The following is a 26,874-nucleotide window of genomic DNA, read 5'->3' as shown; positions in this document are numbered from 1 at the left end:
TTCGGACCTCAAGTCCATCCAACCCCCCCCCCCAAGGTATCAGAAATTGATAGGAGTGATTTTTTAAGCTCAGAAACCAGCGACGTGGACAGGGGATGAGACGGGGGAATCGCAGGAAAAGGACAGGGCCAAAAATATTACAAAAAAAATGACAACACGTCCCAATCGGAGGAAGAATCAATACTAATTTCTGATAACTCACAACTACAGATTATCAACCTCTCGTCACACATTTTAACATCGGATGAGAGGTTGGTATTGGAAAAAGGTCTAACATTTTCACCTATGGTACAGTTGGATAAGTTTACTTTAATCAAAGATCTTTATCTTTTTTGCAGGAGAGTTATCTTTAGAGCCTTATATGATAAGCCTTACCTCTTCCTAGCTCACCTACGGATAGACAAGTATTCACGGATCTATTGGATCTTTTACGTGAAAACCAGGATGTAGCAGGTAGGAGGAAATTCCCGCATCGCTCCCCCTCTAAAGCCATACCAGCACTTTCTATAGTCCCCTCAGTACATACATTTTTTGAGGTTATGAAAGACGAAATAAAAAGTTACCCTCTGACACCTGTACGTCACAAAATTTAACCTTGGCTGAGAGACGGCCACTTATCTCTTTACAACAAAATCAAGATTTTTTTAATTAAAGAAGCGGACAAGGGGGGTAATGTGGTTCTATGGCCTAGAACAATGTATCTAACATAGGTCAAAAGACAGCTAAGTAATACCAATTTCTATTCTAAGCTCCCCTCAGACTCCACAATAATCTTTTCTGCAAAACTCGAACGTCTTCTTAATCGAGCCCTCAAACTTGGGATCATCAATAAACGAGAAAAAGAATTTATCTTCATTGGGAAGCCAACCATCCCGACCTTCTATTTATTGCCCAAAGTGCATAAGAACATCGATTTCCCCCCAGGTAGGCCAATAGTGTCGGGTATTGGCAGCTTCAGTGAGAAGGCGTGCATATACATAGATTTTTTTTCTACAACCCCTAGTAACCAGTCTGCCTCCCTTCTGATACAAATGTTGGACACAGTCAAGATCCCTGCCAATGCCTGGCTAATTACGGTTGACGTGGAATCCCTATACTCTTACATCGGCCACCAAGATGGGGTTGCAGCTGTAATGCACTTTTTGGACCTCAATAGTGGAGGTAATCGCCTCCACGATTCTTTTGTAATCGACCTGTTGTGGTTAGTGCTCATGCACAACTATTTCATTTTTGATTATTCCTTTTACCGACAGGGATCCGGTACGGCGATGGGTGAACGGTGTTCGCCCTCCTATGCCAACCACTTTTTGGGTTGTTGGGAGGGTGCACACGTGTATACATCGCCGTCTTATCAGCGTAGTGTTTTTAAGTGGCTACATTTCATAGACAATATTTTTATTGTGTGGACAGGGACTAGACAGGAGGCTGAATCTTTTATTGAGGAACTCAATAACAATCCTCTTAACATTCATTTAAGTTTTGAAATTTCAGCTATCTCAGTCGATTTTCTAGATCTCAAAATTGCCATGGTTGATGGTCTCATCACTACTGAGCTCTACAGAAAGAAAACAGCAACGAATAGCCTGCTGCACTACCAGAGTTTTCATCCCAAGTCTTTGAAAGATGGAATTCCGGTTGGCCAATTCACAAGGGCTAAGAGAAACTGCTCATGTCCAGACTCTTTTAAAGCGGAGGAGAATAACTAGACTACTCGGTTTAGACAACGTGGTTTTCTTCGATTGGTAATCACTAAGGCTCCACTTAAGGTCTCTACTAGATGACATGATTCTCTGTTAAACCCTGTTGTACGTGATAGTGATAACCGCATAAGATTTATTACTACTTTTAATAACCAATGGTCTCGAGTCAATCAAGTACTCCAACGACATTGGAGCACACTTACTACTGACCATCGTTTATCAAAAATCATTTCTGAGAGACCACTTCTTACAGCCAAACGAGCTCCCAATTTGGCTGATAAACTGGTTAGGAGTCACTATAGACGACCAACCATAGCGACTTCCTCGGGCATACGTCTCAGGGGTTCTTATCCCTGTGGCGGGTGCTCGAATTGCCCCTTCATGCCGCCTACTAAGGTGTTCACTAATCCTCCTGACCAAATAACTACACATCTTAAAAATTACATAAACTGTAAGACTCAATATGTGATCTATGCATTAACGTGCCCGTGTCCCATGGTTTATGTAGGGCAAACGAGTCAGGAACTACGCAAGAGAATTCAAAAACACATCTCTAATATTAATTTAGCCAACCAGGATCTACAAAAAGGAAAAAAGAATCTCCACAGTGGCAGCACATTTCCTTAATAACCATGGTGGCACACCTCGTGGATTACGTGTGGTTGGCCTTAAGAAGATACAGCCTAATCCACGGTGTAGTGATCATTCCAATCAACTTTTAAAAATGGAGTCAAGGTGGATTTACACCTTGGACTCCATGGCACCCAATGGTATCAATGAAGACCATTCTTTTACAGGTTTTCTAATAAAATAACCATATTTAGGCCAATGTATGAGGGTGACACTGTATTACATCTCTATATTGTCCTTTTAGTCTGATGGTTCCCGTGTATAATCTCCTCCCTTTCTTGACCATGCTGTGGTCTTTGAATTTTTGGGCCCTATCCATTTTTATGGATGATCATCCTCTTCCACATTGGCAGTATATTTATGGGTGTTAGTATGTTCCCTCTTCTCCTTTTGAGGTTGTGGGTGACCACTTCGTGTTTTCATTACTTTGCTTACAATTGTTCTCTTCATATCTCTGTGTGTACGTGTCTTACCTGCTCCCCACCTTTCCTCCCCCCCTTTTTCCCCTCTTTCCTTCCCCCATTCTTCCCTTGCGCAGCGCATTTTGTATATACCTATCTTGATCCTTTAACAAAGTGGAAGCTTGCGTTCCACATTATTGGAATGCATACCATTTTAGTTTAGCTTCACGTCCCTTCCGACAGGAAGTGACGTTGTTTGCGTTTCACCGTTACTTTAGGTGGAGCACATGTGATCAAGCCGGACCGGAAGTGACGTTACATGAGAGCACCCGGCCGGAAACGAAGCGCTTTGCGCTCCACAATTATTGCGGAGAGACGCACGCAATGTATCTTTAGGACACATGCATCGGCTGCCATTATTATGACGGCCTATGCATGTGTCCACCTGGGATTCAAATGAGGATAACTCTAGTATATTAATCAATCTGCCTCAGCTGATACTTTCCCCCCTGAGCCTCCTATATCTAGACCAGGTGTCACACTATGGAATTACCCCTGATGAAGCTGCTAGTGGGCAGCGACACGCGTTGGGTGACCACAGCAGGTATGCTGACTCTGACCTCTCAATAGTACTTATATATATTATATTGCAGTTTGCTCATCTTTTATATACTATTGCATCTCATAATTACAAATGTTTGCATATTGGGTTGTTGAGGATTATATCTATGGTCAGGATGATTAGGTGGCTCTAGCAAGCATCCCTTACTTTGACTCCTCAATAATACTCATGCATATTGCATTTTACCCATATCTTATATACTATTGCATTTTATAGTCATATATTATTGCACCTTATAATCATGAATATTTGCACATTGGGCTATTAATGATTTACTTTATGGTCAGTAGTGTGTATATATATATATATATATATATATATATATATATACAGTGCCTACAAGTAGTATTCAACCCCCTGCAGATTTAGCTGGTTTGATAAGATGCAAATAAGTTAGAGCCTTCAAACTGCAAACGAGAGTAGGTTTTATGAACAGAAGCATAAATCTTACAAACCAAAAAGTTATGTTGCTCAGTTGAATTTTATTAAATTTTAAACATAAAAGTGTGGGTCAATTATTATACAACCCCTATGTTTAATATTTTGTGGAATAACCCTTGTTTGCAATTACAGCTAATAATCGTCTTTTATAAGACCTGATCAGGCCGGCACAGGTCTGTGGAGTTATCTTGGCCCACTCCTCCATGCAGATCTTCTCCAAGTTATCTAGGTTCTTTGGGTGTCTCATGTGGACTTTATTCTTGAGCTCCTTCCACAAGTTTTCAATTGGGTTAAGGTCAGGAGACTGACTAGGCCACTCCAACACCTTGACTTTTTCCCTCTTGAACCAGGCCTTGGTTTTCTTGGCTGTGTGCTTTGGGTCGTTGTCTTGTTGGAAGATGAAATTACGACCCATCTTAAGATCCTTGATGGAGGAGCGGAGGTTCTTGGCCAAAATCTCCAGGTAGGCCGTGCTATCCATCTTCCCATGGATGCGGACCAGATGGCCAGGCCCCTTGGCAGAGAAACAGCCCCACAGCATGATGCTGCCACCACCATGCTTGACTGTAGGGATGGTATTCTTGGGGTCGTATGCAGTGCCATCCAGTCTCCAAACGTCACGTGTGTGGTTGGCACCAAAGATTTCGATCTTGGTCTCATCAGACCATAGAACCTTGAACCAGTCTGTCTCAGAGTCCTCCAAGTGATCATGAGCAAACTGTAGACGAGCCTTGACATGACGCTTTGAAAGTAAAGGTACCTTATGGGCTCGTCTGGAACGGAGACCATTGCGGTGGAGTACGTTACTTATGGTATTGACTGAAACCAATGTCCCCACTGCCATGAGATCTTCCCGGAGCTCCTTCCTTGTTGTCCTTGGGTTAGCCTTGACTCTTCGGACAAGCCTGGCCTCGGCACGGGAGGACACTTTCAAAGGCTGTCCTGGCCGTGGAAGGCTAACAGTAGTTCCATAAGCCTTCCACTTACGGATGATGCTCCCAACAGTGGAGACAGGTAGGCCCAACTCCTTGGAAAGGGTTTTGTACCCCTTGCCAGCGTTGTGACCCTCCACGATCTTGTCTCTGATGGCCTTGGAATGCTCCTTTGTCTTTCCCATGTTAACCATGTCTGAGTGCTGTTCACAAGTTTGGGGAGGGTCTTAAATAGTCAGAAAAGGCTGGCAAAAGAGATCTTTAATCCACACATGTGAAGCTCATTATTCTTGGTGCCTGAACTACTTCTTAATACTTTAGGGGGACCAAACAGAATTCTTGTGGTTTGAGGGGTTGAATAATAAATGACACTCTGAATTAACTTTTAACGTTTTAAAAAAAAACAAACAAAACAAAACAAAAAAAAATTTGCTGCAGTGCATTTCCCACTTCCAGGCTGATCTACAGTACAAATGTCACAATGCCAAGTTAATTCCGCGTGTGTCAACCAGCTAAATCTGCAGGGGGTTGAATACTACTTGTAGGCACTGTATATATCTTTTTTTAATCTAAAATTCTAAATGATTATTGACATCAGAAATTACCAAGTACCTGTTTGTGCATGTTTGGGATACAATACCCTTGCATGGGTTCTCATCTTTTTTAAATGTTTTTAATGTTTTTTTGTGTGATTTATTGGTCTTTGTCGAATCCTTGTTTAATAAAATATTATATTTTTGCAATACAAGTATCTGAGTGTGCCCGGCTTTTTGTACCTGTGGCTTTCTCTCCCTCTTTATACCATGTACATTACATAGGCTGCCTGTAGCACCCCTTTTATATTTCGCTGTGCCTCCTATTGCTTTGTTTAACCCTAGAACGCATACCTGGGGCCTCGCAGGCCCGCCCTGTTAATTGCTTTCTATTTTCTGCAAGATTACTTTAGTTAGAATTTTGAAACTCTAGGTACTCTTCATGTATATAGTTGTTTGTCATTTGAGTTTGAGTTATTCCATGTTATTTGCACACGGGCCTAAAAGGCCCCAGGTGTGTGAAAAAGTAGATTTTTATGGTCATGCGTTCTAGAGTTAATACACAACTTTTCAGGATGAACATTGGAGCAATTTTTAACACTCAGAAGTGAGTGAACCCTAGCTCCACTGTGCAGCACAAATACATAAGCAGAATACTAACCTCCCGGACGAGTGCCGATCCTCTCATCAACGCGCTGAAGATAAGTACCGTATAGAATTTACCTGATGCCGCAAATTGGAGCTATTAAAACAACCCCTTAAAACCAGAAAGGTCTTCGGTTGGAATGCCCTTTAAACATCACTCAGCCTAGAACTTTTCTATATTAGCCTACCAATTCTCTTGACTTTGATAATATTTAAAGGAAGGAAGAGGAATTCAGAAAATATTGATGCTGTTGCTCATAATCTTCTAAAACCCGCCTATATGGTCCTTCGATATGTCAAATGACTATCTGACATTATACATACAGTGTAAATGTAACATGAAATGTTCTTTGAGATCCAATATTTCAGTGTATCATTATTAAGTGAATGGAGGGTATGAATACTTTTGAAATGCCCTGTATGCGTCTCTGTGCAATAATACCTGAGTGCATTCTGGTGTTTGAATATTTTCTGTTCAATAATCCAATGAAAACTGCAAGCTTCTGAGGTTAAAAGCTTTTTAATTATTCTTATGCCTCTTCAATATAATTGGTAGAATTGATTTAACCCTCTTGTTCCCTGTACTTTTGCAGCATAATCTACAGGCTGTGCCGTTTTCCTCACTCAATGGTATTTTTAAAGGCAGTGAAAAGGCCCCATAAATATTGAATAGATTGCTAAATTGTGAATCATCATTAGGTCACTTTGTTCCCTTTAGTCCATCAAATCATAATGTTTGGCCACTTTACAACCCTGAGAGACTGACCATTTATCTCATGGATTTTTGTATTACATTATGACAGGCAGCTGCTCTACAGAGGCAAATATTTGACTTCCTCGGCTACCAGTGGGCTCCAATATTAGCCAATTTCCTCCACATTATGGCTGTCATCTTGGGGATATTCGGCACTTTACATTACAGATCTAGATACTTGATTTTGGTAAGTAATAGGGTTACTTGTGAAAAGATTTTAGCCAAAGATCCATCACGATTGTAGAGGATACTTGATCATAAACTTACTCTGTACCTATACAGCCTGTGCAGGCTGAAATCAACATTCTAGTTTTTCAACCAAATAGAGCAGATTACAAAGCATACATATAGTATAATAAATGCATGAGCAAAGTTCTCATATAGTCCTAATCCCTTTAAATCCTAAATATTCTGATTATAGGCCAGCTATAGTTTGTGTTGTAGAGTTGCCAGTCCTATATCACCTTATTTGATGTACTTACAGTAGTGTTCAAAATAATAGCAGTCCAATATGACTAACCAGATTAATCACTGTTTTTGGTATAAATTATATTACCACATGTCAAACAATTTACCAGTTGGTGCAGACAGTAGATTCTAAAACCAACAGACTCCACATTCATGATCTGCATATTTGAGTCTGTGTATTTGAATAATTAATTGAAAGGGGGTGTGTTCAAAATAATAGCAATGTGGAGGTCAATTAGTGAGGACAATCATTCTGTGAAGAAACGGGTGTGAATCAGGTGCCCCTTATTTAAGGTGAAGACTGCACATGTTGTACATTCAATTCTCCTTGAAAGCCTGAGAAATATGGGTCGTTCGAGACATTGTCCAGAAGAACAGCGTACTTTGATTAAAAAGTTGATTGGAGAGGGTAAAACTTATAAAGACGTGCAGACAATGATAGGCTGTTCAGCTAAAATGATCTCCAATGTTTTAAAATGGAAAGCAAAACCAGAGATACGAGGAAGAAAATGGAAGACTACCATTCGAATGGATCGAAGAATAGCCAGAATGACAAAGACTCAGCCAATGATCAGCTCCAGGATGATCAAAGACTGTGGGTACTGTGACAGTTAGAAGACGCCTGTGTGAAGCTAATCTCTAAGCAAGAAGTCCCCGCAAAGTCTTACTGTTAAAAAAGACATGTACTTAAGCGGATACAATTTGCCAAAGAACACATCAACTGGCCAAAAGAGAAATGGAGAAACATTTTGTGAACTGATGAAAGTAAAATTGTTCTTTTTGAGTCCAAGGGCCGCAGACAGTTCGTCAGACGACCCCTAAACTCTGCATTCAAGACATAGTACACTCTGAAGACAGTGAAGCATGGTGGTGCAAGCATCATGATATGGGCATGTTTCTCTTACTATGGTGCCAGACCTAGTTACCGCATACCAGGGATCATCGACCAGTTTGCATATATTAAAATACTTGAAAAGGTCATGTTGCCTTATGCTGAAGAGGATATGCCCTTGAAATGGGTGTTTCAAGAAGACAACGACCAGAAACTAACCAGAAAAGGGGCAAAATCTTGGTTCCAGTCCAACAAAATTGAGGGTATGGAGTGGCCAGCCCCATTCCCGGACCTTAATCCGGTAAAACACTTGTGAGTGACATCAAAAATGCCGTTTCTGAGGCAAAGCCAACAAATGCAAACAATTGTGAGACGTAGTCAAAGCATCCTGGGCTGGAATAAAAGTTGACAGGTGCCAGAAGTTGGTTAACTCTATGTGACTCGCCCCCTGGGCCGTGGGGCACTCAGAACCGGGCAATGGGGAGACGATGGGGGTAGTGGTGGCGACCTGGTCCCGTGGCTCAGGGTGGTCAGACCAGTGGCAGTCTTTTAGATGTTTTAGATAATGTCCGACTACGCCACCCGTGGATTCGCGGTCACTAGGAACCGCCGCTGCAGGGCAGACCGCTGGGGCTGATGGTGTATGCAGCTGAGGTGGTGTGACTCCCCACGGGAAGAGTGCAGCCCCAGGGCAGTGTAGTGGATGGTGGGAGTGATGGTGGTGAGAGTCCCAGTACCGGTAGTGCCGGAGGAGCGAAAAAGCACACAGACAATGTACTGCAGTCCAGGGTCTTTACTCACGGTTAATATCCAAGTCACTTCAGCTGGCAATGACTGCCCGAGCCGTGCTGCGTCCACCAGGTGAGGGGCTCGGTCAACTCCCAGGCACCTCAGGAATATGGCACAGGACCCCCTTCTTTCCTTTCTCTGGCCTGCCTCACCAATGACCCACTTTTGTCCAGCTACCGCGGACTTGTGCGGTTAAACGTGGGCCCCGTTCTCTGCTGTCCTATATGGTGCCTTCCTAGCAGGTTTAATGAGGTGTCGCACCAATAAATGATCACGACGTCCGGTCTTTGGCTGAGGGTAGTTTCTCCTCCACCAACTTGGAATCCGGTACCCTTAATCTGCCTGACCCTTCACCCTGTATTCTCGTGGGTTCTTAGGGTCCCGTCTTCCTTCTTGTTCCTGAGCCCTTCTGTTTCTCTGTCTCTCCTCCTTCTTTCCTGTTCCTTCTTCTCCTCCCTTCTCATGGAGCTGGGCTGAGGTGACACCACAGCTCCCCTTCACCTCCTCCTCGGCCTCTCACTAGGCCCTCCTGGAGTAGAGCTCCTACAGAGCCTCTACTCCCTGTCTCCTCCTCTCTGGACAGAACTTCACTTCTCCCAGAGCTAAGATGGTGCCCACCTTTTATACCTCCCTCTGACCATGAGCCCAGGTGACCAGCAACCAATGGGCTCCTTCCTACGCTCAGGAACCAACCCCTATCTGCCCCTACAGCACTGGGTATTCCACCCCCCTCCCCACTCCAGACAGGGACATAGTCGGTCGTGCCTGCACTTCTGTCTAGTGGGAGCACCGTTGAGCTGTCCCTCGGAAATGGGGTGTGTGTGCTGTATGCAGCTAACTGAGTCTTGATCCATACTCCATCCTTACCCGGAGTGGAATACCACACCTCTGGCAGAGGTGCAATACCCCTGTAGCGGCCGAACCCTCGGGGCGCTACATATGCAACATAGATGTGAAGCCATTTTAAAAAACTATTGGGTATACAGGTAAATATTAGGTTAGTGATTCACAGGAATGGCAAATCCTAAAAAAAGGATAGGTATTGTGAGTTTGTAAAGACAAATGCAGACACTGCTATTTTTTGAACAGCCCAATGTTATTTTTTTTGTTATTTTCTGTAAAGTAGTTAAAAATTATATACATTTCTCTTCATGTTTTGAATTAGAAAACAGTGTGCAATGTTCCCAATGTTGGAAATAAAAACTAGCTTAACTCATGTTTTTGAACACACTGCTATTATTTTGAACACTACTGTACGTGTCGGGGAACATGCAACTACCGTATTTTTCTGAGTCTAAGACGCACCGCACCATAAGATGCACCCCAATTTTTGGGGTAGAATATAGGAAAAAAATATTTTTATAAGATGGGGGTCCATCTTATAGTCGGAATAGGTACGGTATCTTACCTGGGGGTGGTGGAGCGAGGGTCTCAGGAGGCAGTGTCCTTCAGGAAGCTGGTGCTCCAGCAGTGGGGAGTTGCGGTGGTGGTGGAGCAGGATTGCAGGGCCCTCCGTTCCCTCCCTCAGTAACCTGGCAGCAGAAGAGGTAAGATGGCTGAGGCCCGGTCCCTGGCTGGGGGCCAGTGCCTGGCTGGGGGCCTGGGGCCTTGCTGAGGCCTGGTGCCTGACTGGAGGCCTAGCTAGGGGCCTGGAGCCTGGCTGGGGCCCGGTGCCTGGCTGGCAGCTGGGGTCGGTGTCTGGCGGCCGGCATCAGGGCCAGTCTCTGGCTGCGTGCCAGTGTCTGGCTGTGTGCCGGGGCCTGCCTGGGGGCCAGGACCGGAATCTGGCTGCGTGCTGGGGCCCGCCTGGGGACCAGAACTGGGGCCGGTGTCTGGCTGCAGGCCGGGGCCAGTGAGTGACGTGGCAGAGCTGCATGCGCGTCTTTCTGTGCGGCCATCTTCCTGAAGCTGTGATCTATAGGAAAATGGCCTCCCGAGCTACAAGTCTGCCCATGCGCCGGGTCGGCGGCCATTTTCCAGTAGATCACAGCTTCAAGAAGATGGCCGCGCACACCGGAAACCCGCGCCGCTCACTGGCCCCCAACCAGACACCAGTCCGCAGCATCTCACCTCCTCCTCCTCTGCTGCCACCGCCACCACTGCCGGGTTCCTGAAGGGGGGAGGGAACGGAGGGCCCTGCGATCCTGCTGTACTACCACTGCAATTTTCAGGTACCGCAACTATCTACGTTCGAACCATAAGACGCACCCCCCATTTTCCTCCCAAATTTTGGGGGAAAAAAGTGCGTGTTATGGTCTGAAAAATACGGTAACAACTGGGGACAAGAGTGCATTGGTCAGCCACAGGCCATTGCTTTGTATTGCATGTGACCACAGCATAGCCACTGCCACATGTTGTCTCATATCCTCACTTCTAGGCAGTTTAATAGAAGTGCAGCATCACTAATATAGGGTAAGAAGTTTACACAGGTCAGATTATGGTAGACGGCAGGAGAAAAATGTGGAATAGTGGATATTTTAACTGTTAGCCTGCTTTAGACTGGTTGTAATTATCACATTTCCATTTATATTCTGTCTGTTCTATTTTCATTCAGTATTCTGTGTGGCTAGCATTATGGGTGGCGTGGAATGCCTTTATAATCTGTTTTTACCTGGAAGTGGGCCATTTATCACAGGTGAGACATTATCTACCATGACATTACATGCTGTTATTGCCATATAGAGTTTTTCTAAATTTGATGTAACTTGGTTAACCACCAATGGATCCCATCCTGTGAGATCATAAAAACCTTTCCAAGAGCCATGCCCAGTATGGCATCTTATATCATATTTGGCTCTAAATACTCTATCCGGCTCTGCTATAAAACAGAATACTGTGTAAATAAGAGAAATTCTTGTTTTTGATGTATCCAGCACAGGGACCTGATAATGAATTTTAACACCTCCCTGCATCGGTCATGGTGGATGGAGAATGGACCAGGCTGCCTTGTGACACCTGTTCGTACACCGCCACTGTCACTGGCTGATCATCACATAGTCACAGTGACCGGCTGTCTTCTCGACTATCCTTACATTGAAGCTCTGAGCAGTGCACTACAGATCTTTTTGGCGGTGAGTATGAATGAAAACACGAGAGTTCTAGCTTTGAAGGTCAACATTATTAATTATGGACTTGACTAAAATTGCTGCTGATTTCCCAACCACCATAATTATCATTCTGTAGTATCTGCTTGTGTCCAAGAGGGATGTAAATGAAAGAAAATTGTTACCACTGCCTTACCATTTTTTGATTCCTGTACCCTGTCAAGCAACAGTGCCAAAGACAAAAGCTGACGACATGAACTCTCATTGCTTTTGTATAAAAATCAGCCGTAAAAGGAACTGAGGGTTATAATTGTGTATGCAATGAAAGCCTTTTAAAGATAATTAAGAGTTCAATTCATTTGATTAAAACCATAAAATAGTTATTATCTGTGATGAAGAGAACAGCTGACTGTGCATGTGATCAATATGTGAAATGCAAGCAACAAATAAAAATAGCTACAAGTACAAAAACATTGGTATTAGTATAAATGACAGCACTTAGGGAATAGCTAGAAAGTATCTGTCATTGATAGACAGTACATGCCTATCAAATAATGCTAGTGACCCGGTGGACAGTCCTTGATCTTGGTGGACTGCCAGGTGCTAATATGACAACATGTGTCATGCACAATTGGATACGTATGAGGTCGTCTGAGCATTGTTCTCAGAATGGGCGTTAGGTTGGTTATGAAGAAGCACATTCAATGATCAGACTGGCATTTGTCATGTGTAGAGGAGATCAATGTGCTTTATACAGTAAGAAAGCCTTGGCGCTATAACGGCTATTCTATAGAATCTGTGCTTACAGCTAACGAGGGGCCCCAAATCTATAACAAGTCAGGAAATACAACTATTCATAAATGTGTCAGTGGTTTTCGGTGTCCATCATATAGCTGCTTATAGTTATACAATTACTATGATATAAAAAAATCCAAGATATGCAAAACATTTAAAACAAATTTGTCAATATAAATAGGCATCTGGTAGATGAATTAATCTAGTTAGTGATTATTGCACCCATTAAATGCTTCACTCAATTTCCACATTAAGACTTCACAGAATGTCCTTGTTGTTTGTCAGTAAATCTGCCATGTATGGTATAATGGAAATTCATGGTGTACTAACCACGAGCAGCATGAAGCATCCACCAATGTGGCATTTCAGAGATAGCATTCTTTAAAAAGCTGTCCGAGGTCTATGTGTCTCAGATGACTAGTCCAAGAGGCTTGTTCCTGGCGACTTTTCCCCTTCCTATTCGGCTACCCTGACAGGTCTCTCCTTATACACACACATAGTAAGAGACCTGTCATTCTAAGGAGAGCAAGGCGCAGAGGCTACGGGGACCCTGCCTCCGATTTGTCATCCGAAACGCATTGTACCCAGACATATGATTTAATATAGCAGATACTTAGATTACAAACATAAAACAAAGCACTTTATAATGTTCACAGATAGCTTTTCAGTTCATGAATTGAATATTTAATAGATAATTCTACATTTGAAAATATTTGTCCCCTATATTTATATTCCATTACTTTTCTTTCCTTTTTCTGCCCACTCACAGCTCTTTGGCTTTGTGTATGCCTGTTATGTCAGCAAAGTTTTCATGGATGAAGAAGACAGCTGTGAGTATTATTCATAAGGTTCCTTCATAATATATAAGAAGAGGTGTCAAATTGTCCAATTGGAACAAATGAGGGAAAATATTAGAATGTGATAATTTCATACACAAAAGCAGTTTATATCAGTAAAAAGATTGGGATCACAGCCAACAATGAATAGTGGTCATCTTTCTGTTCAAAAGCCATATTATGCCTAAATAAAGCCATCATAAAATGCATAGATTGTACAGACATACTGGTAGGAACTGTGGATCTGTACTCTCATCTGGGAATGGAGCAGGTCCGGTGCTACGATACTCCGGTCGCAGGCGCCCCCATTGTCTTGACCCTGGGGTCAGAGCTTCTACGCGTGCAGGGAAACCGTCACAATCTTATGGAGTATTGCGTTCTGGAGTAGTAGGATGTGTGGGGACGGGGGATGCCCTGTCTCACATTGATTTCACTGGGACACAGTGTTTCCCGGTTGCCAGGCAACGCAGGATGCTGCTGTATCTGGCACTAGGCAATGATGGGATTGTGTTCATTCTGCTGTGCGGGTTAGCAGGGAGTGGTTGTCTGGGAGTGATTGGGAGATATTCAACACCTGATCATTCTCTTCAGCATTAGGGGGGCTTTAACCCTATTCCCTGCTCAGTCCTTTGCTGTTTATTGCAATTCCTGTGTGCTGTGGTGGTAGCATTATTGGTTGTTATCTTTCCTGGGTTTTTCTTAGGGGTCTTCTCCTTCCCTCTTCATTCTTCCTAGGGGTTCTTGCAGTAATACCCACCTGGTTCTTGACTAAGCACCGGTCGCATTACTAGACACCAGCTGACCAATGACAGTAGGCCTGGGAAGGGCTCTGCCAAAGTCCCCCTTCCATTACTGGGAGCTGGGTAAAAAGTATTACTGGCCATCAAGAGCTCGCCTAGCTGGGCAGCTTGCACCAAGTGCATCTGTGGCTGCGCCTTTGCTAGTTTGGTCCCAGTCTTGTTGAGTCTTTCTGCATTAGCGCATAACACATACATAGTATAGACGATACCACCATATATCAGGCTTGAACTGGCCCACTATGAAACAGGTGAATTCCAGGTGGGCCCATGTGCAGGAGTGGGCCTTTACACACCTATATTAGCAGTAGTTGGCACAATAGACTTGATTCAATATGTACAGACATAGGCTCATCTAATCATCCATTTGTCAAAATATCCAGTTTATTAATCTATAAGAAATATGTAAAATTGAGAAGGAGTATAATGTAATATTTGTATGCAGTTGAACAGTGGGCTCCCAGAGTCAATGTCATTGTTGGACCCTTGGCCCCCTAGTCCAACACTGCCATATCTTATTTAAATAATACTGCCATACAGTGCATTCAAAATTCTGTCATACCGCTTATAAATTATACTTGCATAAAGTGAACAAATGAAACTACAGTACATTATATACACATCACGTACATGACACACACTTGTTCACATACAGTACAGACCAAAAATTTGGACACACCTTCTCATTTAAAGATTTTTCTGTATTTTCATGACTATGAAAATTGTACATTCACACTGAAGGCATCAAGACTATGAATTAACACATGTGGAATTATATACTTAACAAAAAAGTGTGAAACAACTGAAAATATGTCTTATATTCTAGGTTCTTCAAAGTGGCCACCTTTTGCTTTGATGACTGCTTTGCACACTCTTGGCATTCTCTTGATGAGCTTCAAGAGGTAGGCACCGGAAATAGTCTTCCAACAATCTTGAAGGAGTTCCCAGAGATGCTTAGCACTTGTTGGCTCTTTTGCCTTCACTCTGCGGTCCAGCTCATCCCAAACCATCTCGATTGGGTTCAGGTCTGGTGACTGTGGAGGCCAGGTCATCTGATGTAGCACCCCATCACTCTCCTTCTTGGTCAAATAGCCCTTACACAGCCTGGAGGTGTGTTTGGGGTCATTGTCCTGTTGAAAAATAAATGATGGTCCAACTAAACGCAAACCGGATGGAATAGCATGCCGCTGCAAGATGCTGTGGTAGCCATGCTGGTTCAGTATGCCTTCAATTTTGAATAAATCCCCAACAGTATCACCAGCAAAGCACCCCCACACCATCACACCTCCTCCTCCATGCTTCACGGTGGGAACCAGGCATGTAGAGTCCATCCGTTCACTTTTTCTGCATCGCACAAAGACACGGTGGTTGGAACCAAAGATCTCAAATTTGGACTCATCAGACCAAAGCACAGATTTCCACTGGTCTAATGTCCATTCCTTGTGTTCTTTAGCCCAAATAAGTTTCTTCTGCTTGTTGCCTGTCCTTAGCAGTGGTTTCCTAGCAGCTATTTTACCATGAAGGCCTGCTGCACAAAGTCTCCTCTTAACAGTTGTTGAAGAGATGTGTCTGCAGCTAGAACTCTGTGTGGCATTAATCTGGTCTCTAATCTGAGCTGCTGTTAACCTGCGATTTATGAGGCTGGTGACTCGGATAAACTTATCCTCAGAAGCAGAGGTGACTCTTGGTCTTCCTTTCCTGGGGCGGTCCTCATGTGAGCCAGTTTCTTTGTAGCGCTTGATGGTTTTTGCAACTGCACTTGGGGACACTTTCAAAGTTTGCCCAATTTTTTGGACTGACTGACCTTCATTTCATAAAGTAATGATGGCCACTCGTTTTTCTTTACTTAGAATTTGTATTATGGCAGGAAAAAATCAGCTAACAGTCTATTAGCTGTGTATCCACCAGACTTCTGCACAACACAACTGATGGTCCCAACCCCATTTATAAGGCAAGAAATTCCACTTATTAAACCTGACAGGGCACACCTGTGAAGTGAAAACCATTTCCGGTGACTACCTCTTGAAGGTCATCAAGAGAATGCCAAGAGTGTGCAAAGCAGTCATCAAAGCAAAAGGTGGCGACTTTGAAGAACCTAGAATATAAGACATATTTTCAGTTGCTTCACACTTTTTTGTTAAGTATATAATTCCACATGTGTCAATTCATAGTTTTGATGCCTTCAGTGTGAATGTACAATTTTCATAGTCATGAAAATGCAGAAAAATCTTTAAATGAGAAGGTGTGTCCAAACTTTTGCTCTGCGAAAAGAAAAGAAAGGGTGCATGTGTAGACTCACAGGGCTATTGAAATAATTTAAAAAGTGCCAGTACACTCACCTGTGATGGTTGTGTACGTCTACACAACCAAGATTAAGCGTGTGATTAATGAGGCTCCGGGTCGCCTCTCTCTATTTGTAATACCGTCCTGTCGGTGTTAACCTCGCAACTCCGTGCTCCTCAAGTGGTCACACGATCCTGCTGGACCAGATACTACGTCACCGCAGGTCCTCAGTAGTTTAACCCGGTGGCTGGATAACCGCAGGTCCTCAAACATCCAAATAGACCAGGCTGCTCCTGCCGCTTTGGCTCCGTATGGAGATATTTCACAAGTAAACAATGGTGCAGCGGTCTCAGGGAGCGCCAAAGGAATACTGGACAATTTAATAGATGGCAACCGACTTTTATTCTTCCTCCAATACCACTGCCACAACGCGTTTCAACGGTCTAAGCCATCTTCATCAGGTGGGGTCCCTCCTCCCTCTGAGTGTGTGCAAGTACCAGAGGAGCCATCAGGCATGTGGGTGGGGTGATACCTGTCCCCTCCTTCTCACATAAGTTACACTATACAAGATCTGATTTCTGGTCCCCGAGGGGACCTTAGTTGTATCCTTGGAGTTTACAATACTGGATGCTATGACACATAATTAACTGTACATATCTACAAAACTTAGGAACCAAAAAGATCTTTGGCTATAAATATTGAAGACAATGTGCCCTAACAAAATAACTTAAAACATGCGAAAAGATTAAACACTCCAAGCAAAACAGATGATAATATGTGCAGTACAGTTAGGAAATCTTACAGTTTTAAAATGCTTATTACATTAGTTACATAACAATACCATTCTGTTACCTGTACTAAATAAAATTGTTGTAATATGCTTTTATGTAAAATGCATATCCTCTGTTTCTATTCAGTTGATTTCATTGGCTCCTATGATTCCTACGGATATCAGGCTCCCATGAAGACATCGCACCTCCAGTTGCAGCCCCTGTACAAGTACGTCTGTCGCTTATGCTTCATATCAAAATATTTAGAGAGATCTTTTCTTAGTTACTAATCATCCGATAAGTCTACAGCAGTGATGTACAACACCCGTGTTCACCAGCAAAAGAAGGGGAGTAGCCATACAGCAGCAATTTACACTAAAAGTACTTTAGCATTATAGAAAATGATGATGTGGGGGTCCATAAGAGTGTGACTACTCCACTCCCATAGTAACATCTATAATATAACCGGGGATGCGTGTTTCTGTCCGAAGCCTCGATAGACTGCGCATGCTTGACGCGCAGTCTGGCTCCAGAGAGAAGCAGGCATCCAGCTGTTACAGGTAAGAGGAGGTGTATGGCGCCGGAGATCACAGTATGTGTAGACACTGAATGCATACCGCGACGTCCGGCGCCATACTTACATACTTACCTGACCGGGAGGAGCGTTACCGCGGCGCCTCTCTTCGCTGCAGACCGGGGGCGGAGTGAAGGCGTCGGACCGGCGCGTGCGCATAGCGCTATCCGGCACCATTTTACTGAAGACACATTTACAGTGCGTCTTCAGCAAAATGGCGCCGGACAGTGCTGTGTTCCGGCGCCGCACTCCTCCCCCGGCCTCCGGCAGAAGAGGACACAGCAGCGCTGGAGCACAGGGAAGAAAGGTGAGTATAACTGTTTATTTTTTTCGGATGTGTGTACAGTGTGAAAGGGGTGAGGGGACCATGCATATATCAGGATTGGGGATGAGGGGTACCACACATACCAGGATTGGGGGGTGAGGGGTACCACACATACCAGGATTGGGGGTGAGGGGTACCATACATACCAGCATTGGGGGTGAGGGGTACCACGCATACCAGGATTGGGGGTGAGGGGTACCACGCATACCAGGATTGGGGGTGAGGGGTACCACGCATACCAGGATTGGGGGTGAGGGGTGTCACACATACCGGGATTGGGGGTGAGGGGTGCCACGCATACCGGGATTGGGGGTGAGGGGAGCCACACATACCAGGATGAGGGGTGCCACGCATACCGGGATTGGAGGTGAGAGGTGCCACGCATACCGGGATTGGGAGTGAGGGATAGGATGCCATGCATACCAGGATGAGGGATACCATACACACCAGGATAGGGGTGAGGGGTGTCATGCATACCAGGATTGGGGGTGAGGGGTGCCACGCATACCAGGATTGGGGGTGAGGGGTGCCAGGCATACCATGATTGGCGAGTGAGGGGTGCCACGCATACCAGGATTGGGGGTGAGGGGTGCCACACATACCAGGATTGGGGGTGAGGGGTGCCACGCATACCAGGATTGGGGGTGAGGGGTGCCACGCATACCAGGATTGGGGGTGAGGGGTGCCACGCATACCAGGATTGGATGGTGGGGACAGGATGGGGGTAGCACAAGTACAAGGAGGGGGGCAGCACATACCAGCATGGGAGACCATATACCAATTAAAAATGCTCGCCACCCGGGCATAGAACGGGTTCAATAGCTAGTTTAATATATATTCAACTTGACAGGCTGCAATCAGACTTGACTATGATCAATCATTTAAATTAAAGAATACAAGTTTAGTAAAGTACAGTTCTAATGAAAAAGGTTTCCTTCTTGTAACTTGATGAGGGAGCGCAGTGGAGTCAGACTCTCCTGATTCATCAAGAGGTGCATCTGACGAGCGGCATGCGCCTCTGTGCGCCTCGCTGCACATCTTACACTAGTCCCTTACTTTTGTAAGATTTCTGCCGTAAGTAATGCCACAGCTTGTCATGAATTAGACGAGCCATGGCTTCATGCTCCCATCGCGCCCCAGCTCGGTCCATTTTGGCATAGCTGGGAGAAGCTGGTGTGAAAACGCCAAAAGTTAAAACATTTTACGCAACTGCAAGTTCTGCAAAAATTTTGTTTCTTTTCAAAGCAATATGCACCAGAATTCTTTAGAAAATGATTTGATGAATCTGGGCGTATGCTTTGATTGAACACCAAACATATTCAGTACTACCTCAGATCCTTTTTAGGCAAACCTGCTTTTCATCTCATGCATTTTACAATACAGATCCATACACTGTAGCACTGAACCTGTATGGCTCCATATGAAGTCCAGTGGAGCATGCCATACTTTTTCTGTTGGATTAATTTGTAAGGCGAATAAATCTCTGTATTTAGCCGGCAGCAGAAAATGGTGCAGAAGGTGGCTGCTATATATAGCGGAGCCATTCCATGCCTGTGTGAATGAACTCTAAGACAACGCTCAGCCACCACTCTCTTTTCTACTTATGTTATATAACTCATTCTAGTAATTGTATGCTGCTATGGCAAACATTGTATTTTTGCTAAAAACATTTCTTTTGTTTTCTTCTGCAGGCCTGGCTAGACCCACTCCATCAGTCTTCATTCACTACACGTTACCCAGTCGAAGCCCTCCTCTGCACATCTCATTTACTTCCCCACTTATATTCCTGATCAGTGGTCAAAATGCCTTAAAACACCATAACGCAGCAGTAGCAATGTGTCAGCGGTGTCTGGACTGGTTGCATGCATTTAGCATCGCAACTATGTTTTTAATTATGGATGGAATAAACTGCCAGTACAGTGGTATGGTCCCATCATAACTGATCATTGGAGAGTAGTGGTAGTGATATCTGCCTCACAGATTAGGTAGATAATACAAGATTATTTGTTAGTAAAACCCACGAAAAATAGACCACTCTTAGGCTAGAATGAAGAGGGGTTTTGACTTTTTGTTTTTAGGTTTTTCTAATTTTTTCCATTCTGAAGGAACAAAAGACCTCCCAAACAAGTCAATAATAAGGGATTGTCATATTTTAAGTATCCAGCTATCACCCATCAGCACACTAAACTCATTTACATCTACCAAGTGTCACTTAACTTCAGAATATGTGTAGTATTGTCTAGAACAGGAGACTATAGATGAAAACATATGTAGTCATAGCACTTATATGAGAATCAAATGAGAAGCTCCTATGAATGTTTCTGAAGCACGAATAACAGATTCAAATAATTGCTGACTATTTGGCTGTATTCCTTTACATACAAACTGTCTTAGCACCAATTGTTCTTTATAGTATATGTCCAGTCTGTACCACCATCTGATGCACCTATTATAGAACTGTATGAGCCATGTAAAGCATTTCTGCACTTTTACATCCATTGGAATCGCTTAGATGCATCTAAAATGACAACAACCTTTGTATTAAAAAAATATCCTACCGTTTTGTATATTCCCTTCCTATGTAGACCTATGTGTCTCCTCTAATACTGTTTGTAACAAGAAAAGGGAGCAGACGGAGGAAAGTGACATAGAACTGTAGGAGCCAACAACAAACAGGATTAACGGAAGTCTGTTAGCACAAAATGACTGGTCATACCAAGCACAGATGTTCGGTGTTTCCTTAATATGGCCAAAAAGTTCAGTGCACCTTCCCGCCTACTTGTTTAACATCTATCTTCGTCCTACTCTGGTTTCTGTAAAATTAGAGCTGTCAGTCAAGGAAGAAAGGGCAGAGAAGACAACCGGTAGATGGGATGGTGCACAGAGTTCCTGTGTTTGGTTTGAACAGTCATTTTGTGTTGACATATTTCCTTTATTTTGTAGTATGTAACCATAGAAACAAATAAGTCTGCCTAAAACATGTATACACAAAATGGTAGGATTCAGTTTACATCCAAAGTATTTGCAAAAAAATACTTTTTTAGAAGCAATGGAGCAAATAAAAATAGATGCAAAAGTGCATTTAGTCATTGAGTATTAATAAAAGATACAGGTTGATCACAAAAGACATGGTTGTAGAATGCTATTTTCCTAATGAGTATGGAAAATAGCTATAACAAGGCTAGACTCAATTAGAAGAATAGTCGGAAAACTGTAGAAAGGTCTTGGAATTTGTCTTTCCAGACATATTCTAACTACTGTATTCAGATAAGGTTATTCAGAACATCTGCCATGTTGGCAGCATGTAAAGAATGTGGTGGGTTTTGCATTAGGGATTTAAAGAGGTGGAATACATCCCTGAGACCTGCTTCTACAAGGCTATATTAAATATGTGCGCAGTGCTGACTCATTCTTCTACTTATTCATTTATCTATATAGCAAAAAGGAACAAATGATCCTTAGTCAAAGAAATGCCATCCTTATAAGAATTTATTAACATTGGCAAGGAAATGTCTTGGCAAGCTCCAACAAATATAGTTAAAGAAGTTGTCCACTACTTTATATGAACCCCCCAATGTATCCCCCCGGGACCCAGAAGTGTTTTTGTAAATACCTTGCGGTGCCTTTTCTGCCTCTGAGCGTGAGCGGCGCTGTGGCTGGCCACTCACAGGCATCACATGACTCCCAGCTGCATTCTTCTGCTGATGTCACGTCAAGTGAGGCGTGACATCAGTGACATGCTCCCCGCGGTGGCTGATGGGCTGTGGGCGGGGTTACACTGCGCGTCACACCCAGCATCCACCGCGCGCTTTCCCAGTGAATGAGGAGAGGGAGAGCACGTGGTGGATGCTGGGTGTGATGCTTGGGGTAACCCCGCCCACAGCCCAGCCTCCACTGTGGAGCACAGAAGTGAGTACCCCATGCTGCAGCCGGAACTTGACGTGACATCAGCGGATGTCCGAGCCGGCTGCAGCCAGGGGTCATGTGATGCCTGTGAGCGGCCAGCGATAGCGCCGCTCACAGGCAGAAAAGGCACCACAAGGTATTTAGAGAAACACTTATGGGCCCTGGGGGAATACATTGGGTGAGCATATAAAGTAGTGGACAACCCCTTTAACTCGGAAAGGAAAAAGAATATGAGGATGCACTTATTGTAACCAAGATAAAGTCAAAAGTATTTTTAATAGTCACTATTACAAGGAAATAAATCTGTTAAAGGAGATAAAAGGAATAAAATGGCATGTTTTACATGGGGGTGTAAATGGTTAAATTCTGCAAACTCAGGTGATAGCAAGGCAACACAGACAATGAAACAAAACATGGCAATACCCATAGGGGGCAATTTGTCTGACACTGGGAGGAAATTAGTGGGAATATTTTATGTACTTCCTGTCTTTTTATGTGTTTGATATATATATATATATACAATGTGCAAACCTACTACTGTATAGTTTGGATCAAAAATGTCATTTTTAGCCTTAATGGTACTTAATGGTCTGTATGTGACTCCATCGTCACAGTTGGAACACTTCAGGAAAGTAACAATTTTAAAGTTAACTACGAACAGTTTGTATCGATTTCTACAAGAAAGCAATAGCACATATTCAGTTTACAAATCCAATGTGTTCATTTCTACCCATGTGTTCTTATTTTCTCAGCCATTATTTTCTACCATTGTATGAAGAGAAATTTAGCATGGCAGGCATTGTAGCCATGTTGTCATAAGGTATTAGTGTGTGCACTGTCGATGATACAGGGGTGGAAATGAGGCATGACAAGAAGGCAACAGTAATCAGTTGTACTGGTCTGTAAAGTAATGTTAAAATGAGCAAATAGCAGAGCACAATAGTTGAGCTTCCTTAACATTTATGATGGGGAATATTGGCACTGGTGTTGCACCTGCACTGTGAATGCATTAGGATTGTAATAGTATGTAATGGCCCGAGCAGCCACGCCATTGTTGGAACACTATAACATACATACATAAGCATAATATGGACATCAAGTGGTCAGTACATTGCTTCTGTATGTATGTTACGTGGACAAGTATGAAGGAAATGTTTGTGTTCATTTTAGTATATGTGAAGTTCAAACACACTCCCACACCAGATACATGATGAGTGTGGAGATTGAAGGTGTGCTATAATTCCATAGGCCTCGGTACGCAGGATCATAGATTTTATCGTCGGAAAGAAATGTTACCTTATAGAACACTTACAGGTCCTTCTGCCTCCCAGGAATGAGAGAAAATGCACCCTGGTCTAATTTAATGTATGTATGGGATTTCTTTTATAATGTACCTCAGATTATGTCCATTTTTGTATATTTGAATTAAACAGTGTTTTGATTCTTTCTCTGTTTTAATTACTTTATGCATTTTGACATACATGTCATTCACAGTGTTAGCTTGGCTCACATTGAGTTTTTCGCCCAAGGTGTACTGCAAAAAAAAAACCAAATAGATCTATAAAAAAAGTATACAGCACAATCCTGAAGGTGGAGACGCCGGGTTCTTGTGCCTTGCTATGCTCCTGTATCTATCGTGATCTGTCCCCTCACCCAACCAGGGTAGTGGGAAGCTGAAGAGTATAGGAACACGATAACCAGACAAATAAGGGAAGATGGACATGGATAAATGAAAATACCAACCATATAAAATACACAAATAAAACAACAGAGTGGAACACAGAGGAGTTAAAGGAAGGAGAAACCAAATAGGAGAGGATGAGGATGTGCACACAGACAAAACTCCAAGCAACAATCTCCTGAACAATCCCCAAATGCTAAGTCCAACCACCAAGAACACCACCAACTCCAGAACTAAGCAGTAAAAACTAACACTGGCAATCCCTAAGTTCCAGAGGCGAGCATATATAGCAGAGGGAAGTGGCCAACGCTGAACAGCTGAGACAATCCAAGTAGGAAAGCTCTAGGAGCTTCTACTGAACAGATTAACCCTTGCACTGCTAGCAAGGAAAAAAACCTGCACTGTTTAACATGATGGTGAAGTAGTACTAACCAGTGCAAGAGTTCATGAAACTAGACAATGCGGTCTTCTGGCCACTCTCTGTCGAGGTATTCCCATGACACCAACCATGCAGAGCTGCTACAGTTCATGGGCCGCAAAACCACAGATCCTGGCCAGGGAAGGAACCATTTCAAAGATCCATTTTGTTTCATTTCTTGACATTTTCTTAATAAAATTCCCTTCTCTCCAGTCTTTTTTTATAATTTGTATACCGACCACTTCACTCCCATGAATTGAGCCACCATGTTTGTCCCTAAAATAGAGTACACAGATGGTCACATTTCCTGGCCTGTTTTATCACAGGATCGAGCGTTTCTGCTGTTACTCCAGCCCTCGGAGCTCATCTTAAATAAAGTTTGTGACATAGGAGTTCAGTGGCTGCTGAAGCTCCTACATCACTGACTTGATTTATAATCAAGCCCAGGAGCAGGGTTGGTCCTGCCATGGGCCGCATCAGCCTTCAACGCTTAACAGTAACGGCACCCTCAGGATGCTGATACTGTTGACAGCTGTATCGGAGTAGAAAGCCATCTGCTTCCTGCTCCACTACTTACTCTGGCAGGAAGCAGACTACTTTTGACCTATGGCTTGTCAAAGGCCAGTGTCACATGGACATGGGGCTTCTTGATGACATGCTTGTCTCAGTCCACTGTGAGACGATCTGAAAGATAAGAAGAATGCTGCAGTGGATTAGATGAATATAAGGCTTTTTTTATTATGCGTCCAGGGCTTCGGTGGGGGGAGCTATTTAAAGTATTCAAATATAGAGTTAGGGGCGCTGGTAAGCAAGTAAACTTAGTGAGTCTGCTGCAAATGGTAAGTGTCACCATAGATCACTGTAGGGGTAATATAAGATATAGAAAACCATTGCGCTGAAAACACTGAGAAAGGTGTGTAGTGATTAGTCAAAAGATAAATGGACTCCACTTAGGAATTATTATGCAAAAAATTTTATTTATTATTTCTATTACTAAAATGCTGGTAGGGATTTCATAAAGTACATAATTACATAAAACCAAGGAGTCGAGCTGTGTAAAGGGGGTGACCTTTGGATTGGTCTTCCAGGGATCAGGAGCTAGTTAAACCTGTAATAAAAGGAACTATGATCACTAGCCAGTGGGTTTAGAGGTTTTTGAGATATAGCTACTGATTATTGATTTTTACCTTTTTGATGAGAAGTTTCTCTAGAGGAAAAGAGGATGAAGGTGGTCCTCTTGTCAAGTGAATATCAGGATAATGCTGTAATAGAATAACTAGTTAGAAAAGGCGGGTGTTAAACTGTTTCAGTTAATTAATTTATTATTAGATGACTCACATGACCAGTATAAATCTTGGTAGTGACAAATAGCTGGAAATATCCCCCAGGAAGAGGGTATATTATACAATGGGTATCAGTTGGTATCTTGTGGTAAACCTGTAACATAAACTGGGTTTAAACATTTATTGTGTGTTTAGGCTGGATTCATCTAGTTATTCAGGAATTTACCTGGTTAGTTTGGGGTGTTACTATCGGTGATCCTTATTGCCCCTGTTGTTGGGTTTTTTGACTGGATTCAGAAGGCTACTATGAAAAAATATATTGGTAGTATAATTGATACTATAAATGAAATGATACCCCAAAGTAAAAAAATGCTGATATAAGAGTCAATTGGTGTAATAATAAAGGCTCACCTTAAAAGTGGACTTAGGTGTAAATGAGGAGGGTGCCTATGTTGTAAGGAGCGACCCTCAAAGAAAGAATTAGCAGCTGGTGCAGTTGTTAGTATAAATCACTGGTAGAACCCAATATACTGCACTCTGGTACTGTATGGCAGGTTCCTATATTAGGGGCCAATTATGGCCTGTGTACGTACCAGAGAGGCAGTGAAATAATCGTTGGTGGTACAGCACTATACCTTTACATGAAGCCTTAGGTGGTAGCTTTGTGATTGCAGAGGGCTGTTTGCGGTCTCTAGAAGATTTCCTGGTTCAAATACTTCGGTTAGGTCTTTGAAGTCCGTGCAGAGAGGATGGCTGTAGTAAGTGTCAGAGTCCCGGCCGGAGACTCCGACACTGAGATGCAGTGTGCGGCATGTGCCGGGCGTTCTGGAAGAGCTGCTGGAGGATTGCAAGGACCTGCGTCTAGGGCCTTGCGTGACGTCAGCGGCCTCGGTCACGTAACACCGGCGGCAAGAGGGACCAAAAAGCTAATTCCAACGTGTTTCGGATACACGGTATCCTTCCTCAGGGAAAGCTTCAGGTCCCAAGGTATTCCTTAAATACCCCCTCAGTCCATGAATGTTCAATGAGAGGTGTAATCAATTAAAGGCAAGTAGTTCTATACCGCAATTCAGGCCTTTTGGTTTTAAAGCGTCCATTTCAAAGATCCATTTTGTTTCATTTCTTGACATTTTCTTAATAAAATTCCCTTCTCTCCAGTCTTTTTTTTATAATTTGTATACCGACCACTTCACTCCCATGAATTGAGCCACCATGTTTGTCCCTAAAATGTTTAGATAGGGGATGGCACTCAAATTTGTTTTTGATGTTTCTTAGATGTTCACTTAAATCTTTTTTTCAGAGGGCGGATGGTCCGTCCGATGTAAAGTTTTTTACAAGGGCATTTTAGCCCATATATCACTCCCTTACTAGGGCAGGTTATGTGATCTTTTATTGGGTGCTCAATTTTTCCATAG

General features: G+C 43.2%; 1 protein-coding gene across 1 annotated transcript in view; it reads left to right on the top strand.

Moving 5' to 3' along the window:
- The window catches only part of NKAIN1 (sodium/potassium transporting ATPase interacting 1), a 90,689-nt gene extending 67,166 nt beyond the window's left edge, over window positions 1–23,523 (top strand). Inside the window, exons 2-7 of the mRNA XM_073666502.1 lie at window positions 6,708–6,845; window positions 11,302–11,382; window positions 11,621–11,818; window positions 13,356–13,416; window positions 17,420–17,501; window positions 19,863–23,523. Coding sequence (XP_073522603.1) covers window positions 6,708–6,845; window positions 11,302–11,382; window positions 11,621–11,818; window positions 13,356–13,416; window positions 17,420–17,501; window positions 19,863–19,872 — 570 coding nt within the window. The 3' untranslated portion in view covers window positions 19,873–23,523. The remainder of the gene's footprint in view (window positions 1–6,707; window positions 6,846–11,301; window positions 11,383–11,620; window positions 11,819–13,355; window positions 13,417–17,419; window positions 17,502–19,862) is intronic.
- Window positions 23,524–26,874: the final 3,351 nt, after the last annotated feature.

This window comes from Phyllobates terribilis, unplaced genomic scaffold (genome assembly GCF_046119375.1).
Source record: "Phyllobates terribilis strain yellow unplaced genomic scaffold, ASM4611937v1 Scaffold_2__4_contigs__length_985480577, whole genome shotgun sequence".
Lineage (NCBI taxonomy): Eukaryota > Metazoa > Chordata > Amphibia > Anura > Dendrobatidae > Phyllobates > Phyllobates terribilis.
This window is presented reverse-complemented; position numbering and strand designations above follow the sequence as displayed.